Source organism: Vitis vinifera, chromosome 18 (assembly GCF_030704535.1).
Source record: "Vitis vinifera cultivar Pinot Noir 40024 chromosome 18, ASM3070453v1".
Lineage (NCBI taxonomy): Eukaryota > Viridiplantae > Streptophyta > Magnoliopsida > Vitales > Vitaceae > Vitis > Vitis vinifera.
Genome location: NC_081822.1, coordinates 33,815,069 through 33,832,219, shown reverse-complemented (window position 1 = coordinate 33,832,219; position 17,151 = coordinate 33,815,069). Strand labels below are relative to the sequence as shown.

The 17,151-nt window shown below is 31.3% G+C and overlaps 1 protein-coding gene across 20 annotated transcripts; it reads right to left on the bottom strand.

The window, feature by feature from the left end:
- Positions 1-2,878: 2,878 nt before the first annotated feature.
- On the bottom strand, positions 2,879-10,147 carry LOC100263636 (protein WVD2-like 7). 20 transcript variants are annotated; one of them, XM_019217907.2, is made up of 15 exons: positions 9,880-10,031; positions 9,580-9,787; positions 9,298-9,424; positions 8,735-8,854; positions 8,435-8,622; positions 7,911-8,031; positions 7,703-7,796; positions 6,461-6,590; positions 5,660-6,344; positions 4,906-5,289; positions 4,643-4,800; positions 4,405-4,495; positions 3,931-4,029; positions 3,580-3,647; positions 2,879-3,428 (listed from the first exon to the last, which is right to left on the bottom strand). In XM_019217907.2, the coding sequence occupies exons 8-15, from the start codon at positions 6,547-6,549 to the stop codon at positions 3,389-3,391; spliced, it is 1,614 nt and encodes a 537-aa protein (XP_019073452.1). In that variant the 5' UTR covers positions 6,550-6,590; positions 7,703-7,796; positions 7,911-8,031; positions 8,435-8,622; positions 8,735-8,854; positions 9,298-9,424; positions 9,580-9,787; positions 9,880-10,031; the 3' UTR covers positions 2,879-3,388. The 20 variants fall into 20 exon arrangements, with proteins under 20 accessions (XP_019073452.1, XP_059590934.1, XP_059590937.1 ...); XM_059734951.1 differs by having other exon boundaries at positions 5,660-6,319; positions 9,880-10,030; XM_059734954.1 differs by having other exon boundaries at positions 2,879-3,413; positions 5,660-6,319; positions 9,880-10,029.
- Between the last annotated feature and the right edge of the window lie 7,004 nt (positions 10,148-17,151).

Sequence of the window (17,151 nt, the reverse complement as noted above, 5' to 3'; positions counted from 1 at the left end):
TTCTGGTTTGAGATTTTTTTCTGATTCTTTTTATTTTCTTTTTCATTTTTGTTCATTTCGCTCTTCCAAGCGGTGTAGAATTAGACCACAAGAGAATTTTCAATGAAAGTGGTGCCAATGTACAATGGTCATACTTTAAATGGACAATAAATGACACTTAAAAAGAGTATTTATTGCCAAAGTGTTTATTTACAAACTATTATTAATGGTATTATTTTTACTTGTGGATTCTATTGTGTTTCAGGTCAACTGCTTGTAGTGAGATACAGATAGGCGTACACGTACTTTTTCATTATTTACTTGTTATTCTGTTGCTCTGGGTTAGTTTGCTACTTTGCTTTGAAATATTATGGAGATTCTTTTGTATCTTGCATTTACAATTTATATGTTTCTTGACCATACTTCTGATTGCCTCAAATCGGTCTTTAAATAATTAGTGATACTATTGGAATTAGAGATCGCTCTATTATCACCATTATTTCTTTCTAAATTTTACTTATTTTGAATGGACTCATTATAGTATGTGAAGTACCCATGTTGGACATGCATAAGCAAGGGTTGTGGGAGGTACACACCCAATAGGTGTATCAAAATATGGATAACTGAAGAACAAATTTCTAGTTCATTGTAGCTAATATTAGACACATATTGGCTGTTTGATGTTAGTTACACATTTTCGGTTTAACCTCTGCATAGAATGAGAAACAAATGGAAATTACATTATTTAGTTATATACTGGTATCCTAAAATACAGTGACTAACCAAATCTGCCATGTAAGCATTCACCAATACCCCCTTCTTGCACTTGAGTCCATGTGATGACAAATACCATGACTTTGCTTGCTACCCATAATTTTTGCTACAGTCATAATGTTTTCATGTTAATAAAAAAAAAAAGGAAAAGGAAAAAGAAAAAGAAAAAAGGCATGATGAATTCTATATTGTTCACTCATTATTTCAATTGAAAATTTCTAAGTGTTTAGCAGGCTTGCACATAGCTCAGTTGGGATTTTTGTGCTCATATGTTAATGTCATTGGTCTTCTATTTGATAGTCTGAAGGATGTGTCCATTTCTGAGCTCTGGTTCATTATGCAGTCCTAAACTCCTGGGATCAGGGAACTGTAAAACTGGAACAATAAAAAGGAAAAAAAAAAAAAAAACCAGATATGCCATGGGCACTAGCTTCCTTTTCTAGTCTTCTACATGACACTGAGGCAGTGCCACCAATTGCCAAGGAGAGCAAGGCCAGGTTATGATAGTTGAATGAAGTCTGTAACTATTCATTAAATTTGTTTGCTGGTAGGAATTTATGATTTTTTTGCTTATTCTGTGTATAATGGTATCTTATCTATCATTCTATTTCATTCATGGATCCAATTATATTTTTTATAATATTTTGATGCTTTTCGTGTTGTCTAGGAACAAAATCTTTTACTTTTGCTTTCACCAATATGTTTTATCTTTTGGTATCTCTTACCCCTTGTTATGACAATTTATACTCTGATGTGTGCAGACTATTTAAATTTTTTTTTTGGCATCAAGTTTCACTTGTATCAGAATATAACTGCGACTAAACTATCCTTTTCAATCCCATAGACGTTTGGGAAATTATCATAGAAGTTAATAATTGGTTTGTGAAATTCCCCAATCGGTCAAAATTGATACTTGGTGAAAACAAACGATTGAAATTGATATTGGTCAGATTGTTGTGTAAATATGCATCATGATTTGCCTACGATGATCTATGTCTTCATTTTTTTTTTTTGATAGGTACCATATCATCATATTTTACTCCATGTTTGTAGCTGCATGAATCAAACCAATATTTTACTCCATCATACTCTCTAATCTGTGTGAGCCAAACTTTCCTTGATGGCATCTACAGTCTTTGGGATGGGAATTTAGAGAAAGAATATAGAACTTCGAATAACTCTTGATTTGAAATCCCTGCATTCCAATATTTGTTGGTTCATCAAGGATTCTGCATGGAGTTATTACTATGTTTTCCTTTTATTTTTTTGAAATGCACAATTTCCCAAACATGAAAGTAAGATCATGATTTGGTTGTTCTCAAAGTGATGCTAAGTATTAGTTTGGTCTGGTCAATTCAACTGAAATGTGAGAACCATGAGAACCGTGTCCCTGTGCCCAAAATAGGTTTTGTGATTGTTAAGCTGCACTTCTAAGCTGACAAGACAAGGATCAATGTAGAAACAAATAATCTAATTGTTTAGGTGAACCCCATAATGGAAGGAAGATCTCATTTAACTTATACTGGTTTACCTCCATATGTTTATCTCATAGTTCAAACTTTAATAGTTTAGAATTCTGGGTACTTGCTTCTTTTCTTTACCATTCTATCAATCATAAACTATTGATTTATTCAGATCTTGTTATAGGCTTATGTTGTCCGGACACCAAGGAGGTCTGCCAGGTTATGTCTGGAATGAGGCAGTGCCCATTGTGTTTACCAGGTAAGTGTTAACGGTAAGTTTTTTTGTTCCTAATGCAACTATAGTAATACAGTATGGTTGATTTCATGGAGTTGGTTTGCACATTTTCTGGTTGCTAAACCAAGGTCTTCGATTGCTAAATGTATGCAATTTAGAGCAGCAGTTTGGTATTTTCGGGTTTGCTATAACTACAATAATTATGTCCTGTAAAATTTTAAAAAATCGAAGATATATTTGCATATTATGTTTTTCTGGATCCTTCCCCTTTTTTGGCAATCTCTTGGCAGCCATTGTATACGTACTGTGTACTATGGTGTGCTCCTTTTGGCACTTTTAATGCATTTCTTGTTTACCTATCAAAAACATATTATATCTTTCTCGAAGCAATTCCAAGCATTTGTGCATCTAGTAGAAGCTAAAACCGTCACAAAACAAAAATTCCTTGAGGAAATTTTCAAATATACAAAAAAAACTGCTTACATTTTCGAGACACAGAAACATTCTCTCCTCCACAGTGTAAACCTGAATTATAATCTTCTGGGAAGGAAATGTTCCAGGTTTCCAACCACACAATCCAGACCACAAATCAGTCCGCCGGAAGCTTACTTATCATACCTCTGGCAATAAAGTCTGAGTTTCTACTAGAGTCTTGGTAAATGCCATTATACATACCGCGTACACTCAGAAATCATACATACTAATATGGTTGTTGGCACCATACATACTGATATGGTTGTTGGACAATAGTGCCTTGGCTATGCAAAACCAATTGTTCTTCTCTTTAAACCTATTTGTACATGTCTGTACACTGGTGCATGAATCACCTTCTTGATGGTGTCTGTTTGCTTTCTTGAATCCAAAGTTGTGCCCAAGCCAAGCCAATGGGCTACAATAACAACCAACTCTTCTGTGTGGTTCTCCCTTGTTTCTACCTTCATCGCCAACATGGTGTCTTGGGTCTGCATGGTATAATCCTTCATCAGTCCAAATTACAGATAACGTGTCAAAAATAATCCTCTGCCATGATAGCTCATGATCATGCAATAGAGTCAATTCAATGTCTGTAAGGATGATTTCTAAAATAAGAGCATTTTCTATTTCACAGGTTAAATAGAGGAGTCATACCTGGGTTCCCTGGGTTCCCTGGGTTCCCTTTGATTCCGCATCAGCTCAGCTGACTGCAATGGTGTAATCTGAAAGTGCACAATGGTTGACACATCATTTAATTTGTTTACAAGAAACAAAAACAACCAAAGCAGTAGTTTGGAAACTGTGGACATAGGAAACAATTTCTTAATGATCTTTGGATAGAAAAAGAAAAAAAAAAAACAAGAAAAAACCATTCAAATGCTACAGGAAACAGTCTCATCTATTGTGTCAAATGCTAAAGATGACAGAAATCATTTTGGTTTCTTGTATTTCCAAACAGCCCCTAAGAAAATGGATTTAAAATAAGGGCAAGAATTAAGAAATCACCTTCCTAGGTCTTGGACTTGGAGGCTTATGAATGCTAGGAGCACTAGATAAGGCTGGCTTTGGATATCTTCGCTGACCTGCATTAGTTTGATCTTTTCCCTGTACATAGATAGTAGCACACATATTCACCACCGAGATCTTGACAGTGTGTTCGTTGTTATAAACACATCATAAAATTTCATGGCATCAAAACAGAATCATAATGATTCACAATTTGAAAATTGCAGTTACAATAACAGAGATGTTAGAAATTCCAATATATAGATATAGAAGATTCTGTGTGATATCATAATGCACCCATCAGGTATATGCAGAGCATATAAACCATGAGATTTGCATTCTGATATCGTGCAGAACTAATAATTTGAAACCAATTTTAGGAATGCTTCTAGCGATATGTACCATCAACATTAGCAAATATAGGCATACATTACATAAACATATCTGTAGTGGAAGAATGGGGTTAGGCATAACCTCTTTTTGGTGTCCTCTATCGTAGCTCCTGTGCAAAAACTCAATTCCCCTGTTTTGATTTGATTTATTCCGGGCAGGAAGGGTTGTAGACCTGCATATTTTCCCAAATGTTGAAAACTTAGTTTCAGTATCCAAATCCTTAAAAAGTTAAATGCAGGAGCTGCCACTCATTTCTGATGAAGAAAAAGGAATATCACAAATTATATAGAAAATGGTTCTCCTCTATAATATGCATTACATGGCTTTTGGCCTTAGCTTCTCAGATTGTCCTCCCTTTGGCGTCATGTTGCAGCCAGTCAAATCTAAAGACTTCCTAGCAACTCCACCCCTGACAGACCTGTTCTCTGTAGCCACATTTCTCATGCCATCTTTAATGGTGATCTCCTTTGGTGTGCTCTGCCAAAAAGAAAAAAAGAAAAAGAAAGGTGTGGACAAGTTATGAAGGAAAAACGCAGCAGAAGATATCAGAAATTCAAAATGCTCATGAAGCAGAGAGATTACCTGAACAGCCGAACGGCTCAGTGTATTAACTGGCAACCTTGATGTTAACTTCTCTGGCAAGACTTTTGGGTTTAAACTTATCATTGTTTGAACAGATCTAATAGTGGAAGGAGATGGCACTGGCTTATCCCTTGCAATGGATGAGTGCAAAACTGTGGCTCCGGTGGGTACTTTAGTAGGTGGTGGTCTATGTGAAGAAACAGAGTTTGGTCTCATGTTTCCTGCAGGCTTAGGAGTAGTTTTTCTGCTCGCTTGGAGTTTGCCACCTGCATTTCCAGCAACTTTCTTCTGAGAAGATGGCTTTAGCTTCTCGGACAGTTTCTGCACATTGTTCCTAGTTCTGCAGTCCAACTTTGCTCTATTTCTAGCTGAAGCCATAGTGCCCTGAATTGGAATACCATGTTAAAACTGTAAATAATGGCATGAACAGAAGTGTAACAGCTATTGCTGCTACTGAATTAGATCAACTGGAGACAAGAAATTTATATTCTTCTTCAAAGAGACATTCCTCTCGCCTATTGTGGCTCATAACCCTATACTTCTGTGGGGTATTGGCATGTTGTTTATTGCCATTTTGACTCAAAAATTAAGATATCTTCAGCTAAATCAACCAACTCTTGACTTCCTACTGAGGAGGCATATGGTTAGGGCTAGATGTTAAAATTATAAGAGAAGCTCTGCAGAAAGAGACTAATATTTCTTTCCATGGGAATGGGAATGGAAATGAGATGTAGATTAGGAACCGAATGTTTACCTTAGGCTTCAAAACAGGTGCATGATCTTCCCGCTTACTGGAACTGAGATTGACCGTGCCCATGTCAGAAACAAGGCCGTTTTGCTGGGCAGCTTCTGAGCTACTATCGCTCTGTGGAACAGGCTCTGGGGAGGCCACTTCTGGAGAATGTGCCAGATCAAGAGCAGAATAGGAGACATCAGCTTTGTATCCCACACTGGCTTCGCCATTAGAGCTTGAACTATAACTTCTTTGTTGCTCAGCAACTTCTGATTTATTCTCAATGCTGTCTCCAGACAAGTTCGGAAAGGTGGTTTCAGTATCTGAGAATTGAATTTGAGTAACAACACTAGTTTGCTCTTCCTCTTTTGACCCAGTATCATTGATACTGTCTTCAGCACTTGTGGTAGCAGTCAGGTCATCTTGATAAGGTTCAGGGTGGTGGGTGGTTTCTTGCTTCTGTGCCTCAGCTTCTGCTGCCTTAAGAGCCCTAATCCTTCTGTAATATTCCTCAAAGTATGCCTTCTTTTGAGCAACTAGACCAGGGGCCTTGAACTTCTCCAGCTCCTCTTGACATCTATTGTGAGAGAAAACCGACCATTTCTCCCATGCAAGTGGCTCAGCAGCATATCTTCCAAACGATATGGAGCCATGATTCAGAATTTCAGAGATGGAAATACCCTGCTCATAAAGTCCGGACAATAAACTGCATATCAGATACAGAGGTTGGAGAAACAAGTTCTTCCCAAATTCTGATACTTTCCAATCTCTCAATCCACTGATCTAATTCACTCAAAGATGAAATAATTTACAATATAATACCTGAGGGTCTTCGTGTTCAGATGGCAGATCAGAGCAGCCCCAGTTGTCACAGTAAGCTTGATGATGATCAGTGTAAGTTGCCATTGCATGTGGGATTACTACACAGATTTCATCTCCTGGAAAACCCACCCTGCAAGGATAAAACTGGTTTATGTTTATCACGTTTCAGACAAAACAGCAAACCCGAGACCTCCAATTAACCAAAGCTCTAACACCATGTTGAATTACAAATTTTACTATAAATTATCGGGATTCTAGCCCACAATGTGTATTATGTTCTAATAATCATGTATGCAACATGATCAATATTTCTACCTTTTCACCTAGATGATTGTCCATTTGAGGCTAAAAGGATTGTATTTCCACTCTTCTAAAATAATCCATTTTCAGAAAATATTTTCTGCAGTAGTTCTTGAACATGGAGTTGTGAAACATGTTTTCTGTGTCATTTTCATTTTTCTGTTTTCAAAAATAGAAAACTGTTCGTACTTCTGATATTGAACTAGCCCCAAAGGCGCTCGAGATGGGCTTGGTAAGGGTCTAATCTCATCGATTGAATCAGGGTTTGGCCCAAACTTTGGTCAATGGGCTAGAGTCAAGCTGACCTTAGCTTCAAATCTATGTCACCTACCAGTAATAATAAATCCAACAACTAATAAAAAAGACTTGCATGAAAATTGACGATGAAATAAATGCACTGTTCTGTCATCTTGACTTCTTTATTCACTGTTTGGCAGCCAAGAAAATGAATGGGAAGGAAAAGAAAAATGTGAAATCACAGGCAGCTTGGGGTTGAAATGGTTTGTACAAAATTGCAAACATTCCTATCCTTCCACCATTTGATTGTGTTCCTACACCAACTTGAAATTTTTTTAGCAACTGTTTGGCTGTCAAGAAAAGGGATGAAAGGAAAAAATTGTAAATTATTACAGCTGATGAGGATCAAAATGGGTTCCGAGTGAACTTTTAAACTTTTAATTATACAACCATTTTGATTTCGTTATCCATGTTTGGCTGCCAAGAAAAAGAAATTTTAAGCATGACAATGTTGACAAGCAAGTTGGGATTTGAATGTGTTGGCCTAAACTCTATTACCTTCTCCTTTCTACCATTTTCCCAGATACCAAACAGTGCATAATAAAACAAAACACCCAATAAACCACTCAAGAAGGGCGAAGATATAAACACACATCAGTTTCCAGGGCAGAAAGGAAAAAATAACCCGAAAAAACAGGTACATACCAGTTGGTTCAAGAAGAGCAAGCTAGCCCATTCTCCCACATTCCAGTGAGCAAACTTCTAAAACTTTCGTCTCTTTCATTTCTTTACCATTTTCCTGGCACCCAAACAGTTCAATTTAAACAGATCATTAAAAAAAGGCCCAAAACTGAGGGAAAGGAATAATCTAATTTAAGAAGAAAGCTCTCTAGTTTCTTTCATTTTTTCTCACCCTCTCTCATTTATTCGCTTTCTCTTTGGTATAAGGGTATGTCTGTCTCATGATTAATGTGGAATTGGTTCTTTGCTTGTGACTGTAGGTACTTTACCACGTTGATTGAATCACTTTTTGGCTGCCAAGAAAATAAATTTTGGACATTGGATTGTTGAAAATTTTATTCCTTTTCCTCTTTCTACCATTTTCCCAACAACCAAACGTGGAAAAGTCAGAGGAAAATACCCAAGAAATAATTATAAAAAAAAAAAAAAAAGCCAAGAAGAACCAGTTCCTCACTTTCTCTCTGTCTCTAATGTAAGGGTGTGTTTGGATTATGATAAATTTTAAAAGTTGGCTGCTAAAATTGGAAAACTTTCAAACATTACAGCTAGTATCTATTTTAATCCAAAACTCTGTTCCTTTTCTCTTTCCTCCGTTTTCCCGGAAACAAAAATAAAGAAAGAAAGAAAAAAAAACAAACAAAAACCAACAAATCATTCAAATAAAAAATAAAAAAAAATCTAAAAACAGGTACATACAAGTTGATTGATTCAAGAGGAGCAACCTTCCCGCTTTCCTTCGCTTTCTCTAGTTTTTTGTCTCTCCGATATAAGGCCGTGTTTGGCTGATTAATGTGGGATTGGTTTGTTCCTTTTGAATTAGGCTGCTAACACATCATAGGTTGTTGCCTTTCAGATAAGTTGTCCAAAACTTTGTTTTGTTTCCTCTTTCCACCATTTTCCCGGCAACCAAACAGTACAAAATCAGAGAAGCACACCCAACAAACAATCCAAATAAATAGATTAACCAAAATAAATAATCTAAAAACAGGTACATACCAGTGATCCAAGAAGACATCGTCATTTTTCCCCCCTCTCTCATTTTCTCTCACTTTCTCTCCGATGTAGCAGCATCTTCTAATGATTGATGAGTGATTGGCTCTTTGCTTATGAACTTGGCTGCCAAGGAAGGAAAAGTTAAGTACCATAGCTAGTTGATATTCAAAGGGGTCATCCAACACTCTGTTTCCTTACCTCCCTCCACCATTTTCCCGGTAACCAAACAGTACAAAATCAAATAAAACAAGGAGCAAATCATTCAAGGAAAACCCCAAAAAGCAAAATCTACCATTAATTTTAGAAGGGAAAATTCCTAACTTTCCTTCATTTTCTCTCATTTTCTCTCACTCTCTCTCTAATAAAAGGGGGTCCTTGGCTGATGATTAACGTAGATTTGGTTCCTTCCTATGGAATTTGGCTGCCAGCAACACAGCTAGTTGCTACTCAAATGGGTTGGCCAAAAAACGGTTTCCCGGCAAACAAACAGTACACAATCAAACAAAAACACCCAACAAACAATCCAAAAAAAGCTTAAAATAAACAAACTAAAAACAGGTATATACCAGTTGATCGAAGAAGACAACCACCTCACTTTCCTTCCCTTTATCTCATTTTTCTCCCACTTTCTCCCTGATATAGTGGCGTCTTCCAATTATTAAAATGTGATTGATACCTTGCTTGTGAATCTGGCTGCCAAGATAAAAATAAAAATAAAAAATTTTAAAACCGCAGCTAGTTGCTATCTTTTCCTCTTCCGACCATTTTCCAGGCAACCAAACAGTAGATAATCAAACAAAAATACGCAGCAAATAATTTAAAAAGAAAAACCCCAAAACAGGTTATACCAATTCAGTCAAGAAGAGCAAACTCCTAACTTTCCCTCACTTCTCCCATTTTCTCCCACTTTCACCCTGATGTTAGGGCGGCGCGTTTGGCTGCTGATTGAAGCGAGTTTGGTTCGTTGCTTGTGAACTTGGACGCCGAACGCATCACACCTATGTTGGGACTCTAATGGGTTGTTCCAAACTCCAATTCTCTTTCCTTTTCCTACCACTTTCCCAGCAACCAAACAGCACAGAATCAAACAAAAACACCCAACAAACCATGCAAAAAAGAACCCCAAAAACAAAAAACAGGCAACATACCAGTTGATTCAACTAACAGCAACCTCCCCACTTCCCCTCATTTTCTCTCAGGCTCTCTCGCTGTAATATAAGACCGTGTTTGGGTGGTGAGCAATGTGGGTCTGGTTCATTGGTTTGTGTGAGTGAGAAGATGGTTGAGAGAAAGAGACAGGAAGCAAACTGCCCTTTGTAATTTTGGTTATTGTCTGATGTGTCTCCTCTGTTACGTGTCTCAACGGCCTCTCATGCAACCCGGTCCCACTGGTCGCCACGTGGCCCTCCCACTTGTTGATTGGCTGCAAATGGCTTGTTTTGATCATTTCTAAGCCTTTTTAAATATATTTTTTAAATATATTTTTTAATTATATTAAATGGTATTTTGCAGAAATTTTTGACCAACCCATGTGGCCCAATTAATTATGGATGAGAAGGAAAAAAAAAAATAATAATCATGTGAAAATGAAAATTAATTAGTTGCCGACACAAAAAGTGATATAAGGTTTAAGTCAAGTTCATTGTATTTTAAAAAAAGTTTTAAAAAGTTGAAAAATATACATTTTCTTTCATAAAATAGAAAATATTTAAAAATTTGAGTTAATTCATTAATTATTATTTAATTTAAAAACTCAATTTTTTTTTTGGATATATTTTTTATTTTCTATATTCATGATTTTTATGCAAAAATAAAACATCCAACAAAAAATAAATAAATAAATTTATCTTCTATTTTAAAAAATTACTTCAAAAAATTTTTAAATTTAGGTATAATAATATCAATTTTTAAACAGATTTATTTTCTAATTTTTAAAATAGAAAATAAAAAATATGTTCCAACAATTTTATTGAATTTCCAAGGAGGTTAAAATCATAATTTTGTTAACAAAATTACGTACACAAATGAATATAAAATAAAATATTTTAATGTGATTTGACGACCTACATCCATGAAATGTACCAGCATTCAATAATCCATGAAATGTATCAACATTCAATAATCCACTAATAAAAAAAAAAGAAAGCGTACAATAAAAACTTTTTAATTACGAACCCACTTTCTGAAAAAACAAAATCTTAAAGTATAAAATAGTTAAATATATAATAAAGGCAAACTCGTCATTTATCTCATAAAAAAAATCTCTATGGGGCATTACCACCCTTTTAACCCATATAAGCTCTGTGAGTTCAGCGATGAGTTTAACTCACGTGAACTAATTGACCTGATATCATGAACAAAACGTAATAAAACTTATTGAGATTTCGTAATCCAATAAATTTAAAAAAAATGTATTTATAATATTGATTGAAATTGCTTTATAGATGATGATTTTAGGTTGATTGAATTTTCCATTTGAAAATTTTATTTTAAAAATGGTTTATAAAAGGTAAGAGTGATTTGATATTTAAAACTTTTTAATTAAAAAAATAAAAATGGTTTCATTTTCCATATTTGAAGAAAAATATAGAAAACATCCACTTTTTGAAGACTTTATAGATGAGTTGGAAAAATGTGAGATGCAAGAAAGATTGATAAAACCTTGTTTGAAATGACTTCATGTTTTCCAACTTCACTTGAAAGCTAAAAACCCCAAACAAAAATCATAATTTTCAAAGAATAAATAGTTTATTAAACATGAAATAGCTTCCACTCCAAGTCAAAATGAAGTTTTTAAACCTCCTTAACAAGACATTACTTTAACAATTCTTTTAATTATTTTTAAAATATTTTTATTAAAAAATTAATTTTATAAAATAGATTTAAATAAATAAAAATATCATGTGTGGAAGATTCCATGATTATTGAGGGAGGAAAATACAATAATAATAATGAATTGTAAGCCATAATAAATCAATTTGAGAATTGAGGTTGTGAGGCTAAGCATGAAGCAAGTTCCAATGGCAACAGGTGGGACACGTGGAGGGAGCAGGTTGGTAGGGATGGGACACAAGTAGGGTCCATGTGATGGAAGCATGGGGTTGCCCCTATATTATAAAGCCTCTCGAATCCACTTTCTGTCTTCATCCCATCTTTTTCAGCTTTGTTACCATGTGCTCACCACCCTCATCTTCCAATCATTTCACACTACCATAACCAATAGCACCAAAAATTTAAAAATAATAATAAAAAAAAAATCAGAAAATGACTTTCCGCTTTCAACTAAATAGATTCTTGAGGCTTTAAGCTTAAAAAAGTGTTTTGGAATAAAAAATATTAGGAGTCCGTTAATTGCTTTTTAAAACAATTTTTTATTTAAAAAAAAATAGAAACACAATAAAAATTATTTTTTTTATTTTTATTTTAAAAATAAAAAATATAGCATTTTTAGAGAAGATCTTTTAGTTATTTTATATTATTTTCACTTATTTTTTATAATTGTTTTAAAAAATAATTATATATATACATAGAATGATTAAAAATAAAATATTAGATATAAAATTTATTTTTAAAAATATTAAAAATAGATTAAAAATATTTTAGGTTTCCAAACAAACTTTTATTTTACAAAAATCAAAGAAAAATTGTTATAAAAAACTATTTTTTACAATTATTTTCAAAAACAGTTATCAAATAAGACCTAAATATTTGAAAATTTTTGGGGAAAAACTTTTAAAATTTTGAAAAATTACTTCTAATATTAAAAACTTACTTATGATGTTTTTCTAAGAAAGTATAAGTGATTCTCCTAAAAACATTTGAGAGAAAACACTTTTATTAAAAACGCTTTGATTAGAAATATTCTCAAACACGCTCTTAGACCCAATGTACTCTTCATTTACATGGTAATAAAAAAAAAAAAAAATCCATCCATATAATGCGTTAGAAACTTCTTTCAACCGTGTAAACGTGAATAACATGAAAGCCCAATAAACTCATTCATTGTTTGATTTAAAACCAATTGACTCCCAAAACTTTAAAACACTTCTATATAATTAAAAAACTGTCTATCCATATGCAATGTTAGAAACTTCATTCAATTGTGTAGGAACGTTTCATTTATGTAAATGACGTGTAAATAATTAATTCTGATGACATAATGAGGATGTTATATTTATATAATGAGGTAGTCATGATATTTCATATTATATATTGATACTATAAGAGTATGTTTGACCGTGATGGTAGAAAATGTTTTTAATATTTCTCATACTTATAAGATAAAATTTTTCAAATGTTAAAAATATTAAAAATAATTTTTAAAATTACTATCAATCTTATTAATTATATAAATGTGTTTTAAAATCATAAAGACCTAGAAAATATTTACATAAGAAAAAGCATATCGTGACAATATACAAGTATTTTATAATGGGTTGAAATGATTCTATGAAAATTTAATTATGTCATTTTTGTATTAAAAGAAAATAATAAAAGTAATTTTATATGAGTAAGCTTACCAAACTTTCATAGGGTAATTAGATTTAATTATATTAATAATTTTCTAAGAAAAAATAAATTAAATATTTTTAATTTGTTCTCAAATATATTTTTCCTCCATTTATTTTTATTTTCAACATAGGTAGAGAAATATTCTATTTTCACTATCTTCACACTATTTTTTATAACGTTAAGTATATATATATAAAAAAGCACTCTAATTTAACTAAATTAGAAAATAGAAAGCCTAGCATGTCTAGCTGTGTACGGATGCCCCTGGCTGAGGGGTAAGTCGTCTGGTGTGAGCGGTTTGCACAGTAGATTTCCCAAAAAAGCCAGCTGCCTTTTTTAATGGTGGATATAGGTCCACGTGGCAGATTAGGTGAACCAAAGATGGGCCTCCCGTGAGGTCCACGTGATCCAAGCATGGGGTCGCATATAAAGCTAGTGAGGATCCGTAAATCTTAACATTTTCTTTACAAAAATTATTAAATAATTCCTCTCTAGTCTCTACCTACCCATTTATTAAAAAAAAAAGCTATCACCTTTTATTTTAAAAATATAAAATATTAATTTAATCATTTCTCAATTATTGGTTAGTGTCATGAAAATTAATAATTCATTAATTATTATTTAAATATAAAAAAAAGGTAAAAAATGATGTTTGCATTTATAAATTTACCAAGGTAATCTCGTTGGTTAGGGTGAATACTGGTAAATGTGATCTTTATAAGTGATGCATGATTCTGGATTCGAATTCTGTCAATAATAATACTCTGAATTTATCTGGTGTTAGTTATTATGAAACAATCAACACCTCAATTAAAAAAAAAAGAAAAAAATTCATACTAAAATTTTTATAATTTTCAAAAAATTAAAGAAATTTGTATTATAGGTGTCTTCTTCAAATACCCATCAACCATTTTGTCTTATTAATTTTATTGTAATGATAATTATTTATGTTTAATACACTATAAATGAAAATTTAAAATTTAGACAAGAATCAATTATTATCATTTTAGGTACAACTTAACTAAATTGATTGATGTATACGAGTGGACCGACTATATATATATATATATATATATATGTATGTATTAAAATAAATATGGTAGTTGAAAAAATAAAATAAAGTTGGTAACAATTGAAATGCTTAATAATATAAGCATTTATGGTATCGTTTTCTTCTTGTTTACATAAAGATGATTTAAAGTCTAATGAATAAGTGCTTTTACGCTACCCATAAAACTTAAAAAGATGATGACTTGTCTATAAAAGTCTTAAAAGTGGGTACCACTCTTAAAGTTGAGGATTAATACCTCCAAATATCTATACAAAAAAAAAAAATTATACTTAGATTTGCAATGAAGAAAGAGGAAAAGACTTTTTTTTTTTTTTATCCTATATGTAACCTTCATGATCTTTAGCATAGAATTACTTAAAAGAGGTGAATAGGTAATTGTAACGTTCTTGTTGTGTTTTACAAGATTGTGAGATCATAGTTCTCAATCATGTGGATATTATTCGTTTTGTGTTTAAGGAATTCTCATGATTTTAAAATGCGTTTATGAGGTTAAGAGTAAAAGGATGACTCCAAAAACTTTTTCTCTTATTTGATGTAAGATTACATATTAATACTTTTTAATTCAGTCCAAAGATTACAAATTTTTGTTTTTTTAAGAATTTGTGAATATAAAAACTACGAGGCTAGAGATTGTAGAATTATAATCTACTAATTATCAAAAAAATTATGTATACAGATTGACATGGTAGTTACTAAGTTTATGATGGACACAACCACCTTATAGACTCCTCGACACCTTAAGGAAATGTGGTCCTCAACATTTGAGAATTTCAAACTAAATGTTAAAAATAATGACTTAAAGCTTAGGTGTTTGAATTTTTAACAGATTTCTCTCTAAAAGCAAATTTATATGAGAGAAAATTTGAACTCAATTTAGATATCTTATTTATTGAAAAATATAATTTGGGAAAATTAGAAAATTCTAAAAAGATCTAGAAAGATTTTTTTTTAATTTCTATTTATTTTTTCAAATTAATTTTATTCTCAATTTCCATTCAAGTCTACTTTATACCTATACATCTTTGTGTCCAATTACCTTAATCATACTTGCCTGTTAAATATTGAAGTGATTATGTAACAACATTCATAAATAATGTAAAAAAATACAAAAAGATTTAGGGCTCGTTTGGTGGTGTTTTTAAAATAGAGAACAAAAAATAATTTTTTAGAATTTTTTAAAAACTAGAGTGTTTGGTAAGTTGTTTTAAAAAAATAAATTTTTAAAACAAAAAACAAGAAACTTGTTTAAATGAAATAATTTTTATTGTTTTTAAAAACAATGTATTACTTTTATTTTATAAAATTAATTTATATTAATATGAAATCAAATTCAAATTAAGTCTTATTGAAAAATAAAAATAAAAATTATAGTTACATATGAGTTAAAGATAATTTTTTTTTAATTATGAAACAATTTTTTTTTATTGTAGGGAAACAAAAATTTCTATAAGATAAAAATAATTTTAATATTCATTTTTAATACAAGTGTACTTCAATTATTATTATTATCATTATTATTTGTTTGATCATGATTTCTCATGCCTTTTTTTTGGAAACTTTTTTTAAGTTAAAGAATAATAAAAAGTTTTTTAATGTTTTATAAAATTAAGGATATTTGATAAGTTATTTTTATAAAAGGATTTTAAAAACAAAAAACAAAAAGACTTGTTTGAATAATTTTTTTTCTAAAAAAAAAATGTTTTGATTTTGTAAAAACATTTTAAATTCAATTTATATAATATTAATTAATTAAATTTAATTGAAATCTTATTGAAAATGAAAATAATTTTGTAATTATAAATAAATTAAAATATATATAGTTTTTAGTAAAACATAAGTAGTAATTTTATAATAAAATCATAAATTATATTTTTAGGAGAAAATACACTATTTTATTATATGTAAAAAAAAGATAAACTTGTTAACAAATCTAATGCATTAAGCCTTGTTTAATTTGATTTTAATTTACCTAGCGAAAAAAAAATTGAAAAATAATAATTTTATGTAGAAGATAAATGATAGAGTATATGTGCCTTTTTATTATTTTTAAAAATGAGTGAAAACAACTTGTACTTATTCTCTAAAATGTGTTCTCTATTTTACTTTGCTTTTACAAATCGGAAATGGAAAACAATAACCAAACAATGTTATTAATTTTTAAAACTATTTTCTGTTTTTAAAAATAGAAAATTGTTTTTAAAAATTCCGCCAAACAAACTCTTAGATAGTGTTTGTTTGTTTTTTTTTTTTACTTAATTTTAAATATGACTTAAAACTAAATAGTACTTCATAATGTTAAGTAGTTGATCATTTTTGTAATATTTTTATTTTTATTAAATATTAAAAATAAAAAAAATAAATATCAATATGTTACTTTTTTTATTTATAAAAAATTAAATATTTTGATTTTTTCTATTCAATAAAAAAATTTATAATAAGTCATGAAAAAAAGTAGAAAAACAAACCATTTAAAGTTTGAAAGTAAATTATTTTCAGCTAAAAACTAAAAAAACAAACCCATGATTAAAATAAAATTATCAATATAAATAATTTGGTTTTTTTTATTTAGTGAGGAGAAAGAAAAAAAAAAAGTATCTGTTTTCATTCTTATGTGGGCCCCCGTCCTATTTGCTTTTGATTTGGAACAGGGGTAGCTTCAATGTATGATCTTGTCGGAGACTTGGATTTTGTGTTTGTGATTTGAAAAGAAGAAAAAGTCTTTTTCATCCTCTGCATGGACCCTCCTCCCATTTGTCTATTAGTCTCAATTTCCTAAATAGGCCCTTTCAATTTAAGGTTATTATTATTATTTTTAATTTTTTATTATTATAGAAAA